The sequence below is a fragment of the Artibeus jamaicensis genome, unplaced genomic scaffold, assembly GCF_021234435.1.
Source record: "Artibeus jamaicensis isolate MK-2021 breed Jamaican fruit bat unplaced genomic scaffold, CSHL_Jam_final contig_444, whole genome shotgun sequence".
NCBI classification, from domain to species: domain Eukaryota; kingdom Metazoa; phylum Chordata; class Mammalia; order Chiroptera; family Phyllostomidae; genus Artibeus; species Artibeus jamaicensis.
The window spans coordinates 6,817,886-6,838,471 of record NW_026521831.1 but is presented as its reverse complement, the minus strand read 5'-3'; the positions used below and the strand labels follow the sequence as shown (position 1 = coordinate 6,838,471).

The 20,586-nt window shown below is 52.4% G+C and overlaps 1 protein-coding gene across 3 annotated transcripts in view; it reads right to left on the bottom strand.

The window, feature by feature from the left end:
• Positions 1–20,586, bottom strand: part of CLMN (calmin) — a 93,304-nt gene that overhangs the window by 14,944 nt on the left and 57,774 nt on the right. For all 3 annotated transcript variants that reach the window (XM_037130181.2, XM_037130182.2, XM_037130183.2), the window contains exons 2-8: positions 17,650–17,711; positions 12,305–12,400; positions 10,538–10,621; positions 6,164–6,256; positions 4,200–4,390; positions 2,181–2,374; positions 1,315–1,397 (exon numbers count right to left, since the gene is read on the bottom strand). In XM_037130181.2, the coding sequence (XP_036986076.2) occupies positions 1,315–1,397; positions 2,181–2,374; positions 4,200–4,390; positions 6,164–6,256; positions 10,538–10,621; positions 12,305–12,400; positions 17,650–17,711 (803 nt within the window). The remainder of the gene's footprint in view (positions 1–1,314; positions 1,398–2,180; positions 2,375–4,199; positions 4,391–6,163; positions 6,257–10,537; positions 10,622–12,304; positions 12,401–17,649; positions 17,712–20,586) is intronic.

The window sequence follows — 20,586 nt, the reverse complement described above, 5'->3', positions numbered from 1 at the left end:
GATGGGCTAGGAATATTACACAATATTACTGTACCATATATTATACTGTATAATGCATACAATTATATAAATTAGTATATTATACTACACACTGTATTATTACAAAAATAACAACAATCACCACCATTTGCTGTGCATCAACTATTTTGCCAGGCACAGGACTAGTATCTCATATGGATGTGTATCAGAGAGGTGAAGTAAGCACCTAGAGGTCACACAGCTTCAAGTGGCAGACTGACATTCCAGCCCATGGAATTTCTGTCTCTAACTTACTGGGAAGTGATGTGTGGTAGAGGGACAGTTGGGAAACACACACACACACACACACACACACACACACACAGCTAGGGGCTGAAATGAAAGCCACATGTGGGTTCAGATTCAGCCTTTGGAACCCCGGAGACCCGGAGTCCCAGAGCTCTGTAGCTGGTGGCTGTGCCACCCTGGAAGGGGCTTGAAGCCTCTGAGCACCCATGTGTTTATCTATAAAATGAGGATGCTGAGGCTGAGCCAGGTGAGACCGCAGGACGGGCCATCACTTACCTGACCAGCCTCCAGCTAAGAGAGCAGCCTTGTCCCCGCTGAGAGCATTAGCCCTTTATGCTCCATCTTTTTTTTTTTTTTTGCCTATTACTTATAACTACTTCAAATTGTAATGTGTTTGCCGACTTGTTCACTGTGCTCTCTATCAGAGCAAAATTACTCAAGGTCAGGGGCCTCGTCCCCCAAGTTTATTGCTGAGACCCCCAAGCCAGCAATAGGTGTTCAGTAAATTACCAGTGATTTCGGCCAAGGGCTGTTGATATCGTTGTAATTGTCACCCTTATTATGATCATCCCTGGGTTGGGCAGAGGTTTGGTGGAGCCATGACAACCTCTAAAAGGTCTCAATCTGCTCCAAAAAGAACATAAAAAATCTGTCACCAAGTACAATCTGAGACTCTGGAAAAGGTGTGTTTCTGGCACTGTCCTCTGTGGTTTTTCAGGCTCTGATAAAGTCTGGTGGGTTGCTGAAATGTTCCATCTGCTGTCTGAGAGAGGAAGTAAGTGATCCAGCGCGCACACAAGCGTCTCTTATACATCGAGTTTGGTATGGGAAGGGACTTGCGAGAGGGGTGGCTGCCTAACTTCCAGTCCCGCTGTTGAACGTGATACACGTCATATATGATTTTGAAGTTAAAATGTGGCAAGGCAGCGCTCGCGGGCGTGAGATCAATTTTGGATTATTACTGCCCCCCAGAACATGACAACCGAAGCCCGGCTTCATCTGGTGGGAATACAGTATCAGAATTAAAGGTAAGGAAAAGCAACATACGGCTTCCAGCTCCGGGAAATGCTCTAGAAACTGTGCCACGTACGTCACAATAGACTGCTCATCCGGCGTGTCAACCATGATGTCTGTCGGGAGAGACACAGGCGTTAGAAGGACACGAGGACATGCAACCTTTAAGGAGGACCATGGGATGCTGGCCAGTGGAGGGCCCCACAGACCACTGAGGTTTTCTCTTCCTTTTACACGTGAGGAAGTGTAGACCCAGACAGAGCAGATCCTTTGACTGAAGGCAGATGAACAGAGGCACCGGGATGTAGAACCCAGGACTTGTTATTCCCAGGACCACCTTTCCTTCCTCGCTGCTGGAGGGAGCCCCACACTGGCCTACCCCATGTGGAAACCAAGACAGCCAAGCACCTTGAAAAGGTGTCCTTTCCAACTCTGTCACTAGGCTGAGGGGACCTGGTCCCAAAGGAGCTTCATTCCATGAGATGATCGCCACAGTGTTATATATAAACATGACTATTTCGGAAACAACCTCAATGCCCACCAGTGGTAGAAGAGCCCAGGGGATTCTGGTATGCCATGAGATGGACCATTATGCAGCCCATAAAAATACATAATGAACACACTATAGCTGCATGCAAATACTTATGTCAAAACTAGAATGTTAAGTAAAAAAAAGAGGCTAAAACTATACATACACTGAACAATCCCGATTATGTAAAAAAATTGTAATGAAATGCACCAAAAAGTACTGGAAGAATGGTGTCACTGGCAGGAGTATAGGAGATGTAAAAAGTCTTCATCGGATTTTTCTGTATTTTCTAAGTTTTCTGCCCGGACAGCAAGTGGTACGCAGGTGACAAAAATCATTCCGAAGGAAGAGAGAGAGGGGACGCCACTACCTTCCGGCTCCAGGAGCCTGGGGATGTTAAGGGCATCGTGCGCGATGGTGAAGGCCTTCTCCAGATTCTCCCGCATCGAGTCCTCCAGGGCCTGCTTCATGTCCACCAGGCTGGGGTCGATGGCCTTAATCACAGCCAGGAAAGCCAGCCCACTCTTCCAGCTGCCCGCAAAGTCCTGCACTGCCACGCCATACCTGGGGAAAAGCAGCAGGGCAGCCACAGGTGGCTTAGTAAAGGGAATCAGTGACCAGGGGTCAGCACGCAGCAGCCCCATGGGCCTCCGAGTGGGGCCATGAGCCGCTGACATCGAGAGCCCGGAGGCCCTGGGCCCCGAGCCCCAGGAGAGCGACATGGAACCATCCCACTTCCATTTCTAGACAAACAGAACAAGAGGGCAAAAGAGGACTTTATGTCCCCCAATTTCCAAACAGATAAATGAGCAAATTTATACCCTGTTCATCTTATCAGCGATATTCAAAACAGTAAGTGCTGTGCAATAAAACGGAGCCAGAAAGTCCCAGGTGCACCCCCAGCTGCCCTCTCTGTAGTTCCTGTGCAGTGACCTTGAGCAAGTCCTCTACTGCCCTCAGCCTCCAACTCCTCAATGGTAAAACAGGGGTGCCCTCGCTGTGACCTCCTGGTGGTGGCTGCGGGGAAGTACTGGCTTGATCCACAGGAACGACCACGGCAGGTGGACACCTGAATGTGCCCTGCAGGTGGCCCATGGAAGCCCCTCAAAAAGTGGGAGTGACAAAGATGGCTAATCCTGCCAGGCACCGATTTCCTTTAGGAACCATCCCCTGAGACCTGCCCATCTCATCATGGTGATCACTGGATTTTCTTAAAAACAAACAAACGAACGAAAAACCTTTTTTTATGCAGAAACTGTGTAAGATTCATAAGCAGTTGCAAAAGCAGAGAGCAGCACACATTCCCAGCACGTGTGATCCAAGCCGGAATGTTGGGACAAGACTCTAAGCTCCAGGCCTCATTAAGCCTCAGGCCTCATTTGGACCCATGAGTTTCTTTTGCACAGGGGTGATGTATGGACCATGGCATTTTAGCACGAGCACAGAGTCCTGGAGCCTCGGTCACAGTGCAGAAGCAGAACTGCTCCATCGCCCCAAAGACGCTGCCTCCACCTTAGTCCCCTGATACGCTTTCGGTTGATTCCTTTTCAAACAACACATCCTGACAGTCCACATCAAACGACTCTACTGTGCTCCGCCCCTCAATCAAACTCCAGAGGTCCAGCCTCTCTTTCATCTTCTTTCCTCTTTTACTCATTTCAGTACATGGGGGAGAAGGAATCTGATAGTTGTGAAGTGCTTTTTATGGGCTAGTCCTATACCAGGCACGTTCGTGGGGTCCACATCATTTCGCCCTAACTGTGCTGCAAGGCAGTGAATGGCCAGTTACCAGCTTGCAGATGTGGCCGGTGGGGAAAGTGATCCACCAGGATCTCACCCAGTGTGTACGTGGCAGAGCTGAGGTGGCCCTGAGCTGGTGTGGCTCACACCGCACGTGAAACCTCACATGCTGGAAGCCCCTTTGGTTTGTATTCAGACCCTCTGAGCAGCTCCCTGCAAACCAAAGTGAATAGTGTTCTGGGCACAAAACCTGAAAGACGGACAGCATCCCGTCAGGCGTGTCCAACCAGCAGCCTGCAGGCCTCATGCGGCCCAGGGCGGCTGTGTGGTGCATCCTCATGCGGCCCAGGGGGCTGTGTGGTGCATCCAGCCCCACACAGAATCAGAAATTTCCTTAAAACATTGTGAGATTTTTTTTGGTGATTACATGTCGTAATGTATTTAAAGCGTGGCCCAAGACAACCCTTTTTCCAGTGTGGCCCAGAGACACCAAAAGGTTGGACACCCCTCTACATGAAACGGCAGGCTTATACCTTGCACATAACTTAATAAATGTTAACGCCGCTTTCCTTTGCCCACTGCAGGACGGTCCTCCTCCCTCTCTGCTTGGCAATAGCATGGGGGGCGGGGGGCAAGGTGCGTGGCTTACTTCCTTGTTTTCCTCTGCACCCACGCCAGCAGGGTCCTGATGGCCTTCCGCTGGTCTTTCACCGATAGTGCCACGCTCCTCTCGGCAGTGGGTGTGGGTGGGAAGGAAGAGTCTGAGTCTGTGCCTCCCGAGCCAGGTGACAGGCTGGAAGATGGAGAGTTCCTGCTGAGGTTGCCCGTGAGCTCCTTTATCTGGAAGGAGAAAGTCTCTTCAGACCCAGAGCAAAACTGCTCTGACCACAGGGACCCAGTGGACCTTGACCAGAGGGACAAGCTCATGCAGAACTGTGTCCCTGGATAGGGGCAGGGCAGGACCCATGGTCGCCTGACAGTTTCATGGGGCTTGGAGGGCATGCAAAGATACTCCACAGGGCAGGGCATCTGTTCTCTGTGTCTCTCTAGCTCTGGGCACGAGTCTTCCTGACCTGACTCCACCTACCCCCCTCCCCCATGGGCTGTCTCTCCCAGAATGCATCACGTTGTTTCAAGCCCCACTGCCAAGGCTCATCCTGGTCCTGTGGCCTGGATGTCACCTTCCTTCATCGATAAATTCCTGGCTGCTCAGAAGGTGGCTTCCACCATGGGGCACTTGTGAGCAATGCAGAAGCCCAGGCCCTGCCCCAGAACCTACAAAATCTGAGTCCGAATCCACATTCCAGCACCACCTCCTGGTGATTCATATGCACGGTCAAGTCTGAGATGCCCTGGTCTAACGTGCTCCTACTCACCCTTCAAAACCCAGCTCTGATGTCACTTTCTGCAGAAAGTTTTCCTCCCACCCCTCTTCCCCTGAGGTCATTGCCTTTACTCAGCGCTCTTACAACACTCTGCTTATAACTTGACCATGGCCTGCAGCACAGAGCTCTGTAATATGGGGCTGCTTTATCTGTAACCCCAGAGAGCCCTGAATGCAGGACTTTGTATGTGCAGAGCCTGGCTCATCGGAGACACTCAACAGACATTGTACTCAATGAATGAATGAAGGTCTGGGGGGCACTTCGAGCCTTGACTTTCTACACATGCTCAGGATACCTCCAGCTTGTATCAGGGGACTTAATAATGACCACCAGTAATAGAAGCCTGTAATGAACAGCCCAGTTGGCCATGGGCTGTCCCACAAGGCATCTCTGCATGCTCACCCCATGTTATAGCCCCTCTCCTGGATGTGGAAACTGAGGCTCAGGGCAAGTGCCTCTGGTTTTTGAAGTTTAAAGCTCACCAAGAAAAACGTCTGTTGTCCCCAAACTGTGTTTGTACTCACCCTTCCCTGAAACACAAACATTGAGCCAAAGCCCCCAGCAAATCACCTCCATGCAGATCAATTTTACTCTAGCGGCGGGGAAGGGGCAATTAAATAATGAGCCATGATGTTCTATTCCAAAAGAGGGGGATTTAAGAGGATAAAAACACCAGCTGACGCCCTTCTACTCAGGGAAAAGAAGTGGAGTGTGATTTGAAACGCCGCCTTCATGCCCCAGCCGCAGATCCTGTCTGTCTCCATAACAGCTGCGTTTCCAAATACAGGCTGACGTTGCTAAGGACGGAAAAAGGCGTCCCCCGTCACACATGCCTCTTCCTACAGCTGTCTTTCAGACAAGCCCTTTAGTCATCTCTGACAAACCCGAGTCATTTTAGGAAAGTACCTCTACCAAGTTCAATTTTGGGAAGTATGTCCCCTAGTTCTTGTGACACTACAGAATGAAATTACTTTGCAAAGTAAATATTTCATTATTTAATTCTCAAGAGAACACACAGACTCTTCTGGACAGAGCTCCCCCCTCTTTTAAAATCACAAGGATGCGAATCTCTAGCCACCAGACCCCTTTGGCTCTCTTTCAGAAAAGTCAAACATCTGTCAGGAACAGAATCTCACAGTTGCCCTTGACCTGCCCCACTCCGTTCTGCTGGCCCTAAGTGGACACAAGGAGACCATGGCTGTGCGTCATAGAAAGGAAATGGTCTTACCTGGAAGAAGAGAATTATGTTCCATATCAGCCCAAGAACCAATGAGGGGTTGCCATCCGCTATTTCTGCCGCGTCTATGCTAACCAGTTTTACCTGCAGAGAAGACATTTATGAGCTTAACTGGGGTGGCTAGGTACATTGAAAAAAGGTTGTTTTCTGATGCCCTCATGGACCTGCTCCTCTTTCTCACCTGTCCTGTTCAGGGTTGCCCAAGGCCACCTCTCAGGGACCCCCGTATGCAAAAGTATGTGTGTATTTAAAAATCATGTACATTGGACTTACCAGGCACAGTTACTATGCTAAGCCCCTTGCAAGTATCAGCTCAGTTCACCCTCAACAACCCCACCAGGCGGGTACTACTGTCCCTATATTTCAGGGGAGGAAATACCAGAGAGGTCAACTGTAACGTGCCCTAGGTCATATACTGATGCCTCGGTCACCTTGTCCAAGGACAGACGGTGAGTGTCCATTAGGTCTGGGTGCTATGCTACTCACCATCCCCAAACCTGCAGATCAAACACACTTTGGACAAACCGAGAGCACTGTCATCAGCAACCACGGGCTGAGATGGGAACAGTATCTATTACTTATTAGAAATAGCAAGTAGAGATGAGGCTGATGTCAGAGTACCTGCATCATTACAAAATATCCCACTGACTGGTGAAAACTGTCTGAGAAACCCTTAGGACATTTTCCACTTGTTTAACTAGGATCTGGTCATAGGGTGATGCTCTTAGCAAATCCCCATGGCAGTGGTTCTCAAAGTGTGGTCCATGAATTGATCTCCTGGGAACTCCTCAGAAAGGCAAATTCTGCCCCAGACCTACTGGATTGGCAGCTCCGGGAGGGGGCACTTTGACCAGAGCTCCTGGCGATTCCGCTGCCCACTCAGGTGTGCGAGGGGACCACTGCCCCGAGTCATTTTGGTCTGCAGACAAAACCTGAGGACCTAGCTCAGGGGCCTGCAAACTTCTACAAAGGGACACAGAGGGAATGTTTAAGACTGCAGGCCACCACGGTCTCGGCCACCCATTCTTCATGAGGAATAGAGGAGAAAGTCAAGGTAAACTTGCAAGTGTACCCTGCAAAGTTTGGCAGGGAGACCTGGGGAAGAAAACAGGAGGCTTCACACAAATATTCCCTTCTCCCTTCCCCTGAGGGCTTTTAAAAATGTTTGACAAGGGTCTCTGATCCTATCAGCTGTCTCCAGTTTCTGAAAACACCACTCAGCAGGGCCTGGGATTTCCTAACCTAGGAAGAGAGTTAGTTCCCTGGCTCAGGGCGTTTTGCAAGCTGATGCCAAGAATATCATTTGGCTAGCACGCATTCATTACAGGAGGCCAGATCCAGGACGGAAGCTGTCAATATCGTGAATAACAGGGCTGATCACATTCGGGCCTCGTATTCCACCTACGTCCGTCATGGCCACACATCCCATGCGGTGAATCACAGAGCCGCCTTGAAGGGATGCAGTGAACAGGACGGTGCCCCATCCCAGGAGAGGCCAGGGACCAAGCGCCTGGCCAAGGGAAGGCGGTGACCACAGGTAGTCCAAGGCCTCAAGGAGCAAACATTTCCAAGTATCTTGGGTGCCCAGCCACACTTGGCTCTCTGTAATGAGCAATGTAACAGTCAGACAGCAGGCAGAAGCTTCGGGGACAAAGTCCTTCCCCTCCTTTTCCCCGTAACTCAGTGGTTTTTGTCATACTGACAAGTGGGCCAAGAGGCTATGGGAGTATTCCTTCTCCCCACTCTGGCTGCCGCATAGAGCCTGAGGCAGCGACAGTGGTCATCATGGTGCAGCTGAATTCTGCCACGTGGCTTTCATGGGTTAATTCATTTCATGCTCTTAATGTCCCATTTCACAGATGAGGAAGCTGAGGCTCAGAGGATGGAAGTCACGGGGTCTGTCCCACAGGCAGGCAGTCTCTGATGATGGAGTCAGGGCAACGCCCTGTGATGTGGAGTTGTGGGGGAGGGAGGGAAGGACATCGGCTGGCCACACCTCACGGCATCTGAATGCTGGGGCACATGGGACCTGCTCGGCACGGACCACCCAGTTCTGGGGCCTTCTTTGGCTCAGCAGAGCCACTGCGACCCGTCCTCCCTCCCTCAAGCTGGGTCATCAGGACACAGAGGGGCCATAAGTGATATGCGGCCTCTGGGAGTGGGACAGAGATGGCACCTGAAATGTCTGCTTCCTCCTGTGTCCCTCCCCAGTGCTCACCCCTCCCTTCCCCATGGGGTCACTCACCTGTGCCACCTGCCTGACCAATGAGGCACGAAGATGACAAAACACACCCACATTTGGAGTATTTCCAGATTTTTAAATAAAAAAGAAAGGGAGCAGGAGCTTGAATGTTCTACTGCCCCACAGGCAGCGGCTGCAGACAGCTTGGGAAACATTTAAGGGTGGGTAAGAGCGAGCCAGCCAGGCCTTCAGAGTCCAGCGCCACTACACCTGGGCAGGGCCAGCCCTTCCTGGAATGCCCGCCCACCCATTATCACAAACACTTGCCCCCCTGGAGTTCAGGTGCAGATGCTGCTCAGGACAGCCCACCTGGCGGCCCCTCCAGGAGCAAGGGAGGGAGTAAGAGCCTCAGCTGAATGCTGCCTGGAGCACCCCCAGACCTCGGCCACTCTCAGAGGTGGGCTCGCTCTTCATTGCCTCTGTTCACAGACCGGGCGGCTGAGGCTCTGAGGGCCCACGTCGCTTTCTGAGACTGGAAGCCACGGGAGCCGGGCCCAGAACCTGTGCCCTCCACTGCCACTCGGGGGCCGAGGTTGCCGGTGGAACCGACTCTGCAGGGACACCAGCATTTCTTGAACGTGCTTCTTCACGAAGCAGCTCTCCTGAGACAGAATTTATATTCCGTCCAATCCGCCCATTCAAAAGATACGACTCAATGGTTTTTAGAGAATTCGCAGAGGCACGGCATCGCCAGAGTTGATTTTAGGAAATTGCAACACATCAGAAAGAAACCCCGTCCTCATCAGCTATCTCTCCCCGAACCCCCCCCCCCCGCCCCGACCTATCCAACCACTAATCTATTTCTGCCTCTAGGGATCTCCCTGTTCTGGACATTTCCTAGGAATGGAATCACAGAACAAGCAGCCCTTTGTGTCTGGCGTTTTCATAAAGGTCTCAGTGTTCGTCTGTAGCCTGTCTTGTAGCCTGTAGCCTGTAGCTTCGTTCTTTCTCCTGGCTGAACAGTTTTCCGCAGTGGGAATACACTGCGTTTTGTTTATCCACTCATCCACCGGGGGACATGGGGGTTGCTCCCACCTTTTGGCCACTGTGAGGGACGCTGCTACGAACGACGCTGTGCTCTTTGGCCACCACCGTCTGAACTCCCTCCTATGCCTGGGGCTTTCCTCACAGTACGGGAGGCAGAGCCTGCAAGGCTCTGTGCCTGCAAGACCCCAAAGTGCTTTCCTCGCCTCCCTGCCTTTGGCAGCTGAGATGTTGGGAGGGACCAAGGCTTGGTGACCCAGGTCTTTGAATCTGAATGCATAACACTGAGTTCATTCCTGGGGCTGTGATGTCCTACTCTCAGCAGCAATGGGGACAGTGCAGGGGTGGCCATGCCCACACGGTCCTTGAATTGGGGGCATGGGGACCTTTGCAATGGGCCTGGCACCTAGCACCCCTGGGTTCCATCCTTGGTTTCCCTGGTCTCTCTGTTTGCTACTCAGCACCCTGTCAACAACCTTTTCCGCTTCAATCAGCCAGTCTCCGCTTCTGTTGCTTACCACCCAGAACACCAGTGCACTGCACTTTATGACCGAGTTTTACTGTCAGGCAGGCTGCGGTGTTGCCACCTGATTAATCGCTGACACTTAATGAAAGGGGAACTCTGGAAATCTCATCCCCCAGGGCCATCCGCTCCCATTTCTGAAGGACATGAAGCAGAGTCCCAAACACAGAAAAAGCTCATTAAAGTCTAGAAAGTCCAAGAGGGGAGAATTTTGTAAGTCTTCCTGGCTCATTTAGCCTCCCCTAACCCCCTGCGTTTCTACTGAATTTTGAGTTCTGAGAGACAGTTTTAAATTCTGACATGCTCACCTGCACTCTTACTCAAATAAGGGGGGAAAAAAACGCCAACTAATTCTAAAGAGCCGAGCCCGGATCAGCTGGCCCTCCCTCCCCAGGGCTGGTGTCCAGGGGAGTGTTTGTCCTGATGGAGACAGAGGGAGGGCGGGGCGTCGGGCTGAGTCGCCAGCGGACAGGTCAGCCAAGTTCCGTTCAATTTAAAACTAGTCGGATTTGACTGAGTGAGCAGGGTCCCACTCCACGCTTCTCCTGTGACCTGCTAGCATTTTCCTTTGCTGTAGGACAGGCCTGTATTAACCAGAGGCGCTTTGAATACTCACATTGCTGTCTTCCAAAAACTTAAGTGCTTTCGCTATGTTGTTCAACTGAAAGATGCGGTGGGAGGAGGACTTGTACTCGTGGAGCTGTGACACAGAGCAGAGCGGAGCCTGTTAGACACGCCCAGGCCCCTCGGCCCTGCCCACACGCCTGCTGGTGCACGCCCCTCTCCTCTGTCTTCACATCAACCTCAGGAGAAAGTCGGGGCTCCCGGCTGAAAAACCCACCCCTTATTTATGGTTCCCAGGACTTCACTGGTTGAGCTGGCGAATGGGGGCCCAGGGGTGAAACCGGGGGCAGATGTGTCAGGTTCTTCCCTCTGACCCAGCTCCTGGCTTTTGATAGTCCCCCTCCTCCAGAGCCCCGCGGTGACACCCGGTCCTCTCGGGCTGATGGTTTCTGTCAGAGCAGGAGCTTCCGCCAGGAGCATCACCACACAGCTGCTAAATCATCCGCAAGTCCCTCCCTGGGGTGGCAGATGTTCCTGCTTTCTGGCCAAGAGCTTTGCGAGCAGCTATCCCGGGTCAGAGGGAGAGAGAGAGAGACAGAGGGGAGGGGATGGAAAGAGAAAAGTGAGAGAGCAGGGGTGGGGGACAGAAAGAGAGAGAAAGAATGAGGAAGAGACAGAGGGAGACAAACAGAGACAAGGAGTCACAGACAGAGGCTGAGACAGGCAGATGGAGAGAGAGAGAGGGAGAGAAAAAGAGAAGTGGGGAGATACATAAAGAGAGAGTGTGGGGGGTACTTGCAAAAGCTAAAACTCTGACAATGCCAGCTGTCCACACCAGGAGCACCATCAGAATGAACATCCTGGAGTGAAGCCCATGATGCCCCTGAGGCGGGGGGGGGGTTTACATCCCAAGGCAAACCAGTGGGTGTCAGTCACTCCCGGCATGAACTGCAGGACCAACCTCATAGGTCATCGCTGCCCCGCTGTGTCCACCACCATGAGGCAAATCAAACCCTGGACTCCAGAGCAGGGCTCCTCAACATCAATACTACTGGCATTTTGGCCAGATCGTTGTGCCCCCTCCCGGGAACATCTGTCAATGTTCTAGGGACATGTTGGGTTGTCACACTGGGGGTGTTGCTGGCACCCAGCGGGCAGAGACCAAGGGTGCTGTGATGCGGCTGAACAACCCGCAGTACACAGGATGGCCCCACCAGAAGGACCCACCGCACCCCAAATGTCAACAGCACTGATGTTGAGAGCCCTGCTTGGTGAAGGGAGAGACAGGACTCACCTGTGTACATCAGACACATGCCACATGAATAGGCTGGCTAAGATCCAAGTGAAATAAGCCTCAAGATCAGCGAGTTCAATTCAATTTTGGCCATACTTATGAGAAGGTCCTAGAAGCCAGCAGTTCTAGTTTTGGCCTCGGGATGGATGACAGAAGGTGGTTATAAGATGCCTTCCCCATCTTCCTGATTCTTAGCTACCATTCTGGTTAATGTACTGGCTGGCCAGTTAAGCCATGATGTTCAAGTTCCAATCTTGAGCCTTAACAGATTCATGGAAAACACCAGGCATTTATTCATTCACTTACTAAAGTATACTTGCTTTGACAAAAAGATACAGCTGAGTTACACGTGATTCTACTGGTCTTAGTCACGGAGGAAGGAGCGTTACCCCTCACGGTTCCTTGTCACAGGATTTACGCATGGCCCAGGATACGCACACACATACAGGTCTGTATTGCACAGAAGCCTTCCTCTCTGTTTTTCTCGGCGTTTTATTTCTCCCTGACCCGCTGTGCCATACGTACCAGATTTCGCCCAGACAGGACTTCTAACAGAGCCATTAGGATTCTGCCATCTTGTATGTCAATGAATAAATCTTTAACTTCTAGAGGAGGGTTGCACTGTGGAGGAAGGCAAAGAAGGCAGCCGATTAGTGACCTGTGTCTCCCACAGAACTAGGTCACAGCTGGTTTCACTCGAGAGAAAACTGCTGGACACCCACTGCTGTCCACAGGCAGCAAGGCCCACCCTCCTGGAGGTGACGCCTGGGCAACAGGTGCGCTGGGGGGCTGTGGATGAGATAGCATCAGGAGCCCCATCAAACACGTGACCCTTGGGACCCTCCTAATGTGATATCGCAGACCCCAGAATCCTATTACACCCACGTGTCTGCTTAAGGGTAGAAAGAAAGGGCACGTCTTAATCACAGACTCTCATTGAAGGAAATGATGCCGTAAGTAGGGCTCACAACCAAGTACCTGGTACAAGCCCTTCACCTCAGATCTGGGGACCCTGAGGCTCCAAGCGGCTGGGTGACGTGCCCAGTGTTTGGAGAAGTCAGCTCTTTGGTACAGCCCTGTGCCTCATCAGGACACCCTGGCTGACCACAAGTGCGGCTCAGACTGCCACCATGACAACATGACCCTGGGTCAGTCACCCTCTGGGCTGGGGTCCAGGTGGCAGCAGGGCCCCCCCATCTCCAGTACTGCCCAGTCAAAGCACACACATGCACCTTCCTGGGGTGCCAGCTGTCACACCATCAACATTTAGCCCAAGTCTGCAGGTGGGATGCCCTTGGCAGAGAAAGCCAGGAAGGAGGCTGGTGTGGGCAACTTGGGAGGGAGCAGAGGACAGATGGACACACAGCTGGCCTGCGGACTGTCCACCCCCAAGTCTGTAGGTGTCAGGATCTCAAAGTCTGACAGGCTGATTTACATGTATATGTTGATGTATATTTATGCGGTTGGGCGTACGAAGTAATACATGTGCATGATAACAAATCTAATTAAAATTGTATTGAAATGCTCATCAGTGGAGTGTTGCTGCCTCTTTCCCCCACAACACCCAGGCTTCCAGACACAGGCCTTTATCTCGAGGGGCACCTTTTGCCTGTTTCACTAAGAGGCGAGGGGTTTAGACACACCTGAGTTCAAATCCAGGTTCTACGCTCAACAGGACTCAGCCTTGGACATTTTTCTTAACCTCCCTGGGCCTGAGCGTCCTTGGCGACAAGGTCCAGTTGCGGAAAGTGACTCACTGCAGAGGGCAGGGGCCACCACAGAATGGATCACACAGGTCAAGTGCCCGGCACGGTGCCTGCTTTCCCGGAACACTCCCACGCCATCAGCCAGACCGGGTTACCACCAAGTGGCTTCCTGCAGAGTCTTGGGGGGCCCTTTCGTGTGTGGCACTTCCACCAGGGGTGCATCCTCATGGCTGTAAGTCCTGAGAGGCAGCTATCCTTCGCTGGTGCCCTTTCACAAAGAAAGCCCTTGAAGCATCGTCTCTCCGCCCCGTTTGCTTCACCTTCTGGGTTCCCTGGGTCAGTAAACGGCACCCTCAGCCCTAGTTCACCAGGCTCCCCCCTCTCCCTGGGGGAAAAGACCACTCTCCACACGGGATCTGGACTGGGAAGGGGCCTGTGCAGGAAGCGCCGGAAGCACCCTCACCCCCAGTTTCTTCTCTGAGCCAAGACCCGGAGAGGCCTGCCGTCTGTGAGCCAACACTGCACCGTGTCCACTGAGAGTTTGGCTCGACCAGGCCTGGAGTGCACAGGGCTGGCTGGCCCAGGGATCGGGAAACTGGGCCTCCTGGAACCCCAGGCTTCAGGGGAACCGCTTCCAGGTGTCCTGGAGGGGCCAAGGTGCATTGAGAAGGAGGCTGATCCATTGCAGCCCTTTCATTAGAGATGTTCAGCTCTTAGGGGCCTCTGTTTAGGGTCCTAGGCAAGACTTTGCTTGAAGAAAGGTTTCTGTTGACAAATGCTAGGCAATAAGTGCTTCGTGCAGCATGGTTAAGACTTCCCGAAACAGAATCTCCAGGGACGGGGCCCATATACCTGCGTTGTTACTAGCCCACCACCGCAGCACGAGGTCTGTTTACCTTTCAGTACGGGGCCTCACTATTAGAACAGTAAGGTTGGGTGCTCTCCACTACCCGGTACAATGAAAGGGGGTGTTCAGGCGGAGATGAGGAGACAGTATAAATGGGGGGTGGGGGCAGCAGTAACCAGCCAGAGACCCGGGCTTAGGAGAGCCTCGGAGGCCTGGTGGAGCCGCGGCCCAGGCTCCCTGTCCCCCCCGCAAGGCCTCCTTCCCCGAGAGCCTTGGAGGGCCCACGGTCTCTTTTTTTATTAAGGAAGGTGGCATTTCCTGAGGACTCATACGAGCCCCTGACCCCCAGCGAGTCAAAATACAGGGTGATTCCACCCACAGGTGCACAGAAAAGGACTTGGCTTCAAGGGCAATAGTGACTTTGAATCAAAAGGCAGATTATTTTCTTCTCTCCTTTTTTCTCCTTTGCAAGTTCCCGCAGCTCCTTGGGCACATTCCAGGCCGAGCGTGAGGGCATCAGGTTACGGAGACACTGGAGGAAATATTATTCCTGCTAATGTGAGGCAGAGACTGCGGGGCCCCGAGCAAAACACCCCCTGATCGATGGCCTAACAAAACGTCCAGTTACCAGCCCCACCTGTGGCCGAGCCCTGTGCTCGAGGGGAACCTGGAGCATCGTTCCCGTGGGCAGTGTCTGTATGAGCCTCGGCGGCAGCGCCGCCCACGGGGCCTTGGCCGCAGTCCATCCTGCGAGATTGCGAGATGGCGAGATGGCGGGAGGAGAGATTGAACCGGCTCCAGAGAAAACACCCCTGGGGCCCCAAACGCAGCTCCGCGGGCTTCACGAGGCCGGTCTGGCCGCGTAAACAGCACCCCAAGGGTTTTCCTTCATGATCTAACTCCTTTGGTAAATTAGGGAATTTTTCCAGAAGCCAGAGACTCGGTAAATATTTCTGACAGCCTTCAAATTGCAGTTAAGCCCAACTCCCCAAGGAGTTCCTGGGTTTCCTTTACATGAAAGGTTGTTCTTGAAAGTCTCGAGGTTGGAAACGCGGCTGTTAATTTTGCCCTGTTTATTAGGCATCGGGTTCGGGTGCTATCTGATTTATCTTCGGAGTGAGCGCTACCCACCTGCCCCGCTGAAGGAGCTAAAGTGTGGCCAAGGGGCAAGCCCTGATGTGGTAGATAAATGCTAACAGGGGCTCATTTGGGGGGGTGAGCAACTGTGTGGGTATTTGCTGTATTACCTTCTGCACTTCCCTGTGTTTATCTTTTAATTAAAAAAAAAAAAAAAAGAACAAGAGAAAGACACACTCCGTCCACCAGGCAGAATCCGCAGCTGCCCCGACCGACACATGTCAGGCTTTCATTTAGGAGTTCGGGGGAACTCAGGGTTGGGAGACAGCCTCCCTTTTCTCCAGAAATAGCACTTCACACTGCGAGCCCTGCCCATCGTCAGAGTAACGGACAGGTGCTCTATCACACTTCGTCCTGACAGGTAGTCTTTTGCCTGAAGAATGCGGGAGCCTCCTGGGTTTCATTCTACAGGTGGGGCACAGAGGTGTGGGTGGCCGAGGGCTGCTTGGGAAGTATTTCAGGCCCCAAAAGTCAACTCCGCGAACGGCAATTTCGGTCAAGAACTCCACTTCCTAAAAATCACATTTACTTTCTCCTCTTTCTAATCATTTCAGTGATGTCCTCTTTCTAATCATTTCAGTGATGTCCTCTTCATTGGGGTTAACTGAGGCCCATCAGTAGTTTCACTTGTACCTGCCAGGAGGACAGGAGGGAAGGACATCTGCCCGCCTGCGCTAAGGTGGAGCTCTCGAATCCCGCCAGGTTTGAAGAGAAATGAGGCTGCTGGCCGGGTCTAGTTGGAGAACCAGATAACGGAATTTCGGAAGAAGGAATTGGAGCGAGCAGAATGAATCTTGCGAGGTCAGCTTTCTTGTAAAGAGGAAAAGAGGCTGTTCCGGCCCCAGGCAACACAGAGCACTGCGGTCTGGGGCCGCCCTAGTAAGGAGGGCTGGGATTTCTCACTCCGGCTGTCCGTCCAGCTCCCTGCCCATCCTTCTTTTTTCTGCTTCACAGCCTGAGAAGCTTGCAGACAAAATGCAGTTCAAAACTGGCTGGCCGGAGAACATCAGACAGAAAGAAAAAGGGCAAGAAGAGTCACCGAGATGGATTCGCGGAAGCCACAGGAAGGGCCTCTTCTCCGTGGCGGGGCGCCGGGAGTCATTAAGCCTGTTTCCTTATTCATAAGGGTGGTGGGGATTGGGGTGGTGGTTCGGGGGGGGGGGCAATGAGACTTGTCGTGGGGATTAAAGGAGATGTCTGATGCACTAAGTAGCTCGTGGTACATGCACCTGAAGGGTTAGGTAATATTACTGATCGATAGCAACAGTATGGAATTGATGAGGGAATCTGGCTTTGTTAAAAAAGGTCAAGGGTTCTTGCATAAGTCAACCCAGATTCCTACAAAGGGTCCTCATGGGAACCCCCCACCGGACATCAGGAGCCCCCTCGCCTCCTGTCCACGGAAGCGTTTGGACTGTGCAACAGTGAATGTCTTCTAACCTTCGCCCATCGTTTTTATTTAAAGGTAGCCCTTTCGGGGTGTGGCGATATTCATTCCCGGGGTTCGGTGGTCTCGGCCGGTGGGCAGTCACCGAGCTGACATGCTGTACAATCTGCTGGCCCTTCATCAGCTCGCCCGGAGGACCATAAACACCGCTTTGTGCGGGGAGTTTGGTAAAAAGTTCCAAAAAAAACCAAAGCCACTTCAGGAAGATAATGGAATTCCAGGGCACTGGTGTCCTGCTGCGTGGAGCCACCGTGGTTCTGCCAGCTGGTGGAGCAGCACACGCCCCGTGGCAGCTGGTCACTTCCCAAGAAGCAGGACCGACTTGTTTCTCCTCCCAGCAACCAGCTGGTTCAACTCCACTCAGCTCTCGATGGACCAGTCAGCAGATACATGGCTGAGCTCTTCTTTGGGGCGTCAGTATGTACCGACTGGTGCTAACAGCCACAGATAAAGCTGTCTTTACCATGGAAAATATAAGACAGACCTTCCTTCCCCAGCCAGACTCATAACCCCAGGAGGACAGAACCGCGCCTTCCTTACCCCTGTTGTTCCCAGCGTGGAGCTTGACACCAGGCAGGGAGAACGGCAGATGTTTCAGTGAATAAGTGGCAATAAGAGTAATGACAATGACAACGGAAACCACAGAGCCACCGCATCCCCTCGCTGGGCTACTGAACCTCACACTGAGTCACGGACGAAGCCATCGGTTACCAAACCCAAGCGCCCCGCTTACCTTCTCTAGGTGCAGGTTTATCCACCGAGTAAAGGTCCTCTTCTGCACATTTTCCCTCTCAACTGAAAACAAAGAAATGCCATCAGCTGGGCAGAGAGAAATATGTCGCAAGACCCCACCCTCCTCTTCGCAAGGGGGATTCGAGGCGGATGGCAGGCGGAACCCCAGAGGGTCCCCTGTACGAATGCAAGGCGGGTGGCAAGGGGTTGGGTGGCATCTACAATCCATTTTCCCCAGCGCCCCCCCCCCACCGCATCTTAAATGGATGAAACACCCACGAATTCAGACGCAGAGAACAAAATGTGCTACACGACCTAAAGGCGCACATTCAGGCATCTGCCCAGCTGTAGAAGCGCTGGTGGCTAAGTTACAAGTTGAACCACGGGGTGATGGTGCTGCACCCCTGCCCACAAGGAGAGATGGGCCCGAGGAGCTGGGGTGTGGGAGGAGACACGGGCGTGAGTGGAGGCCAGTGATGAGGAATAGGGGTGTGGGCCCTGGAAGGTGCCAGAGTGTGGTGGGAAGGATAACAGTCCTGGGCCAGTCATGTCCCAGCTTTGAGTCTTCATCCCGTCGCCCGTCCCCACGTCTGATCTGCTCACTCCCAGGCTGCTGTGAGATCCCTGTGACCCTGCAAGTCAATTCAACACGGTTCTGGGCACAATGGCTGCTCTCTCTTTTCCTTTTTTCTTTTTTGTCGCTATTATTTCTAGAGCCAGGGAGCACTTGACCTTGGCCCGGAAGGCAGAGAACTCTGCAGGAGTCTGCTGCAGAGCCTCCATGAGCTGGGAGGACATAAACCAGATGCAGGTCCCTCCTCCCAGGGGACAGCCTTTCCCAAACAGTCTTCTCAGGAAAGATCTTTCCTTTTCAAGGGTTTCTGCCATCTAGCCAGCACTAATTGCGTCCTGGACACTTTGTTTCCATTAATCTTTAAACCCGACGACACCTCCTGCAGAGAAGAAATTTATTTTACAGAGGAACAAAACGGGGCTCAGAGAGGCGCCGTGACTCGCCCAGGGCACCTGCTGCAGAGGCAGGGCTGGGCAATACCCCCAGGTCTGTCGTCCCCCCCATTCAGCACCTGGAAAAGGGAGGTCGGGGTCTGAATTGCAGAAATTCCAATTATGGCAAAAGAATCTGCAACAGCACAATGATAATGACTTAAAAAAATATACCGAGCACTCCTAGGCGGCAGGTACCGGTCTAGGCACTTGACCGGCGTTCACTAATTTAATCCTTCCCGCCCCCCTTGGAGGCAGACAGGGAACCTGGGGCACCTGCTCTAAAGCCCACAACCACTAAGGTTAAAGCTCCTAGTTTGTATATGAAAAAAACTGAGCATCGAACAACCAATAAGCATCAGAGTTGGGACTTGGGGCTGGAGTCTGGGCTTCTCCTACTTCCACCCGAGCTCTGTGGCCGGAGCTGGCTTCATGCCTTAGGACCAAAAGGGAATCTCGAGATGGGTGCCGGTGCCGGTGTCAGTCCCGGGGCCGGGTACTTGGTGGACCCGGCAGCAGGCCCGCAGCTCACGCACCCACGCCTCTCAGGAAGCTTGAAATGTCGGCGTCAGCCAACTCCCGACTCGCCAAGCTCTGGATTCCAGCATGCTGGAAGAACACATCACACATGCTTCAAACCATTTCACATTTCTCTAGCAATAAGAAAATGAGAGGCCATTTATCTCCTGGGGGAGTAAAAAAAAAAGGCTACAGTTTTCCGTAACGACTGTGGTTCCTTTTTCCTCTCGGCCTCATTATTGGGTAGATAGTGGTGCCCATAAATCAAATTTTAATATTGTGCCTTTCAATCTTTTTAATTGAAGAGGCAGCAGACAGTCATTACGCTTTATATGACCGATTTTCTCTCATTTTATAAGGGAAGGGTGCTGGCAAGCAGGCACTAGGATTGAATGTCTAATTCTAGTAAACTGTTTCCAGGGGAGGAAGAGGAAGGAGAAAGGAAAAGAGGAGGAGAGAGATGAGGTACAGAGGGCGGCATGTGCTGGGAGCAGGAGTGCCAGAGTCCCAGAGCTTTCTGGAAGATTGGAGACCCCCTTCCGCACACCCTGTTTTAGCCTCTGCAGCTTTTCTGTAGGACGGGTGTCCTCTGCTCAGTGGCCACCCCTCTGTTGAGGGGCACTCGGCTGCTGCTGGAGTGTCACTGTTACGAGCAACCCTGCTCAGGCCCCGGGAGTGTGGCCCTTTGTGCTGGAGCCCGCGGATGTGTTTCCCAGGCCTGACAGCGGAAAGCGCGACCGCCGCGCCTCAGTGGTGGGCACATTTAAAATTTTAACAGCTACTTCCAAACTGCCCTCCCGAAAGGCTGCCCCAGTTTATACTTTCACCCCCAACTGTCTTTAAACAAGTTTATGGGGATTGTAAAGTATTTACACACACACTCAAACACTCAGGCTGGTTTCTCCATATGGCTTCAGAGAGAGCAAAGTATGAAACAGAAGGGCATTCAGGGAAAGCCTGAGAGAACCTGGGTTAGTCTGCTGGTTTAACTGTGCGGAAAGGTGTAAATGAGGAAGTGGGTGTCTGTTAGTCCGAACGTGCCTGCTTCATCCACCTACCCATCTATCCGTCCATCAGTCCGTCTGTCCATCCATCCATCCACCCACCCACCCATCTATCCACGCATCTTGGTACTTAGTCAGTGATTATTACATGCCAGAAACTATGCCAGTCCCTGCAGGCAAAATCGGAGATAAGGAATTAAGCAATCACAGAATTAAACACTGAATTCACAGCCAAGTAGCAGCAAAAACATGGGCACCGCAAAGCACACATGTAAAAGGAAATGAATCAGAAACTTCCAGGACTGAAGGGATGGGAGGAGGTGATTTTAGACCCCATGGCGACTTTAGACCTTCCAGGAACTCGAAGAGGAGGCCGCGGTAGAAGCGGGACTTGGCGGGGCTCCCAAAGG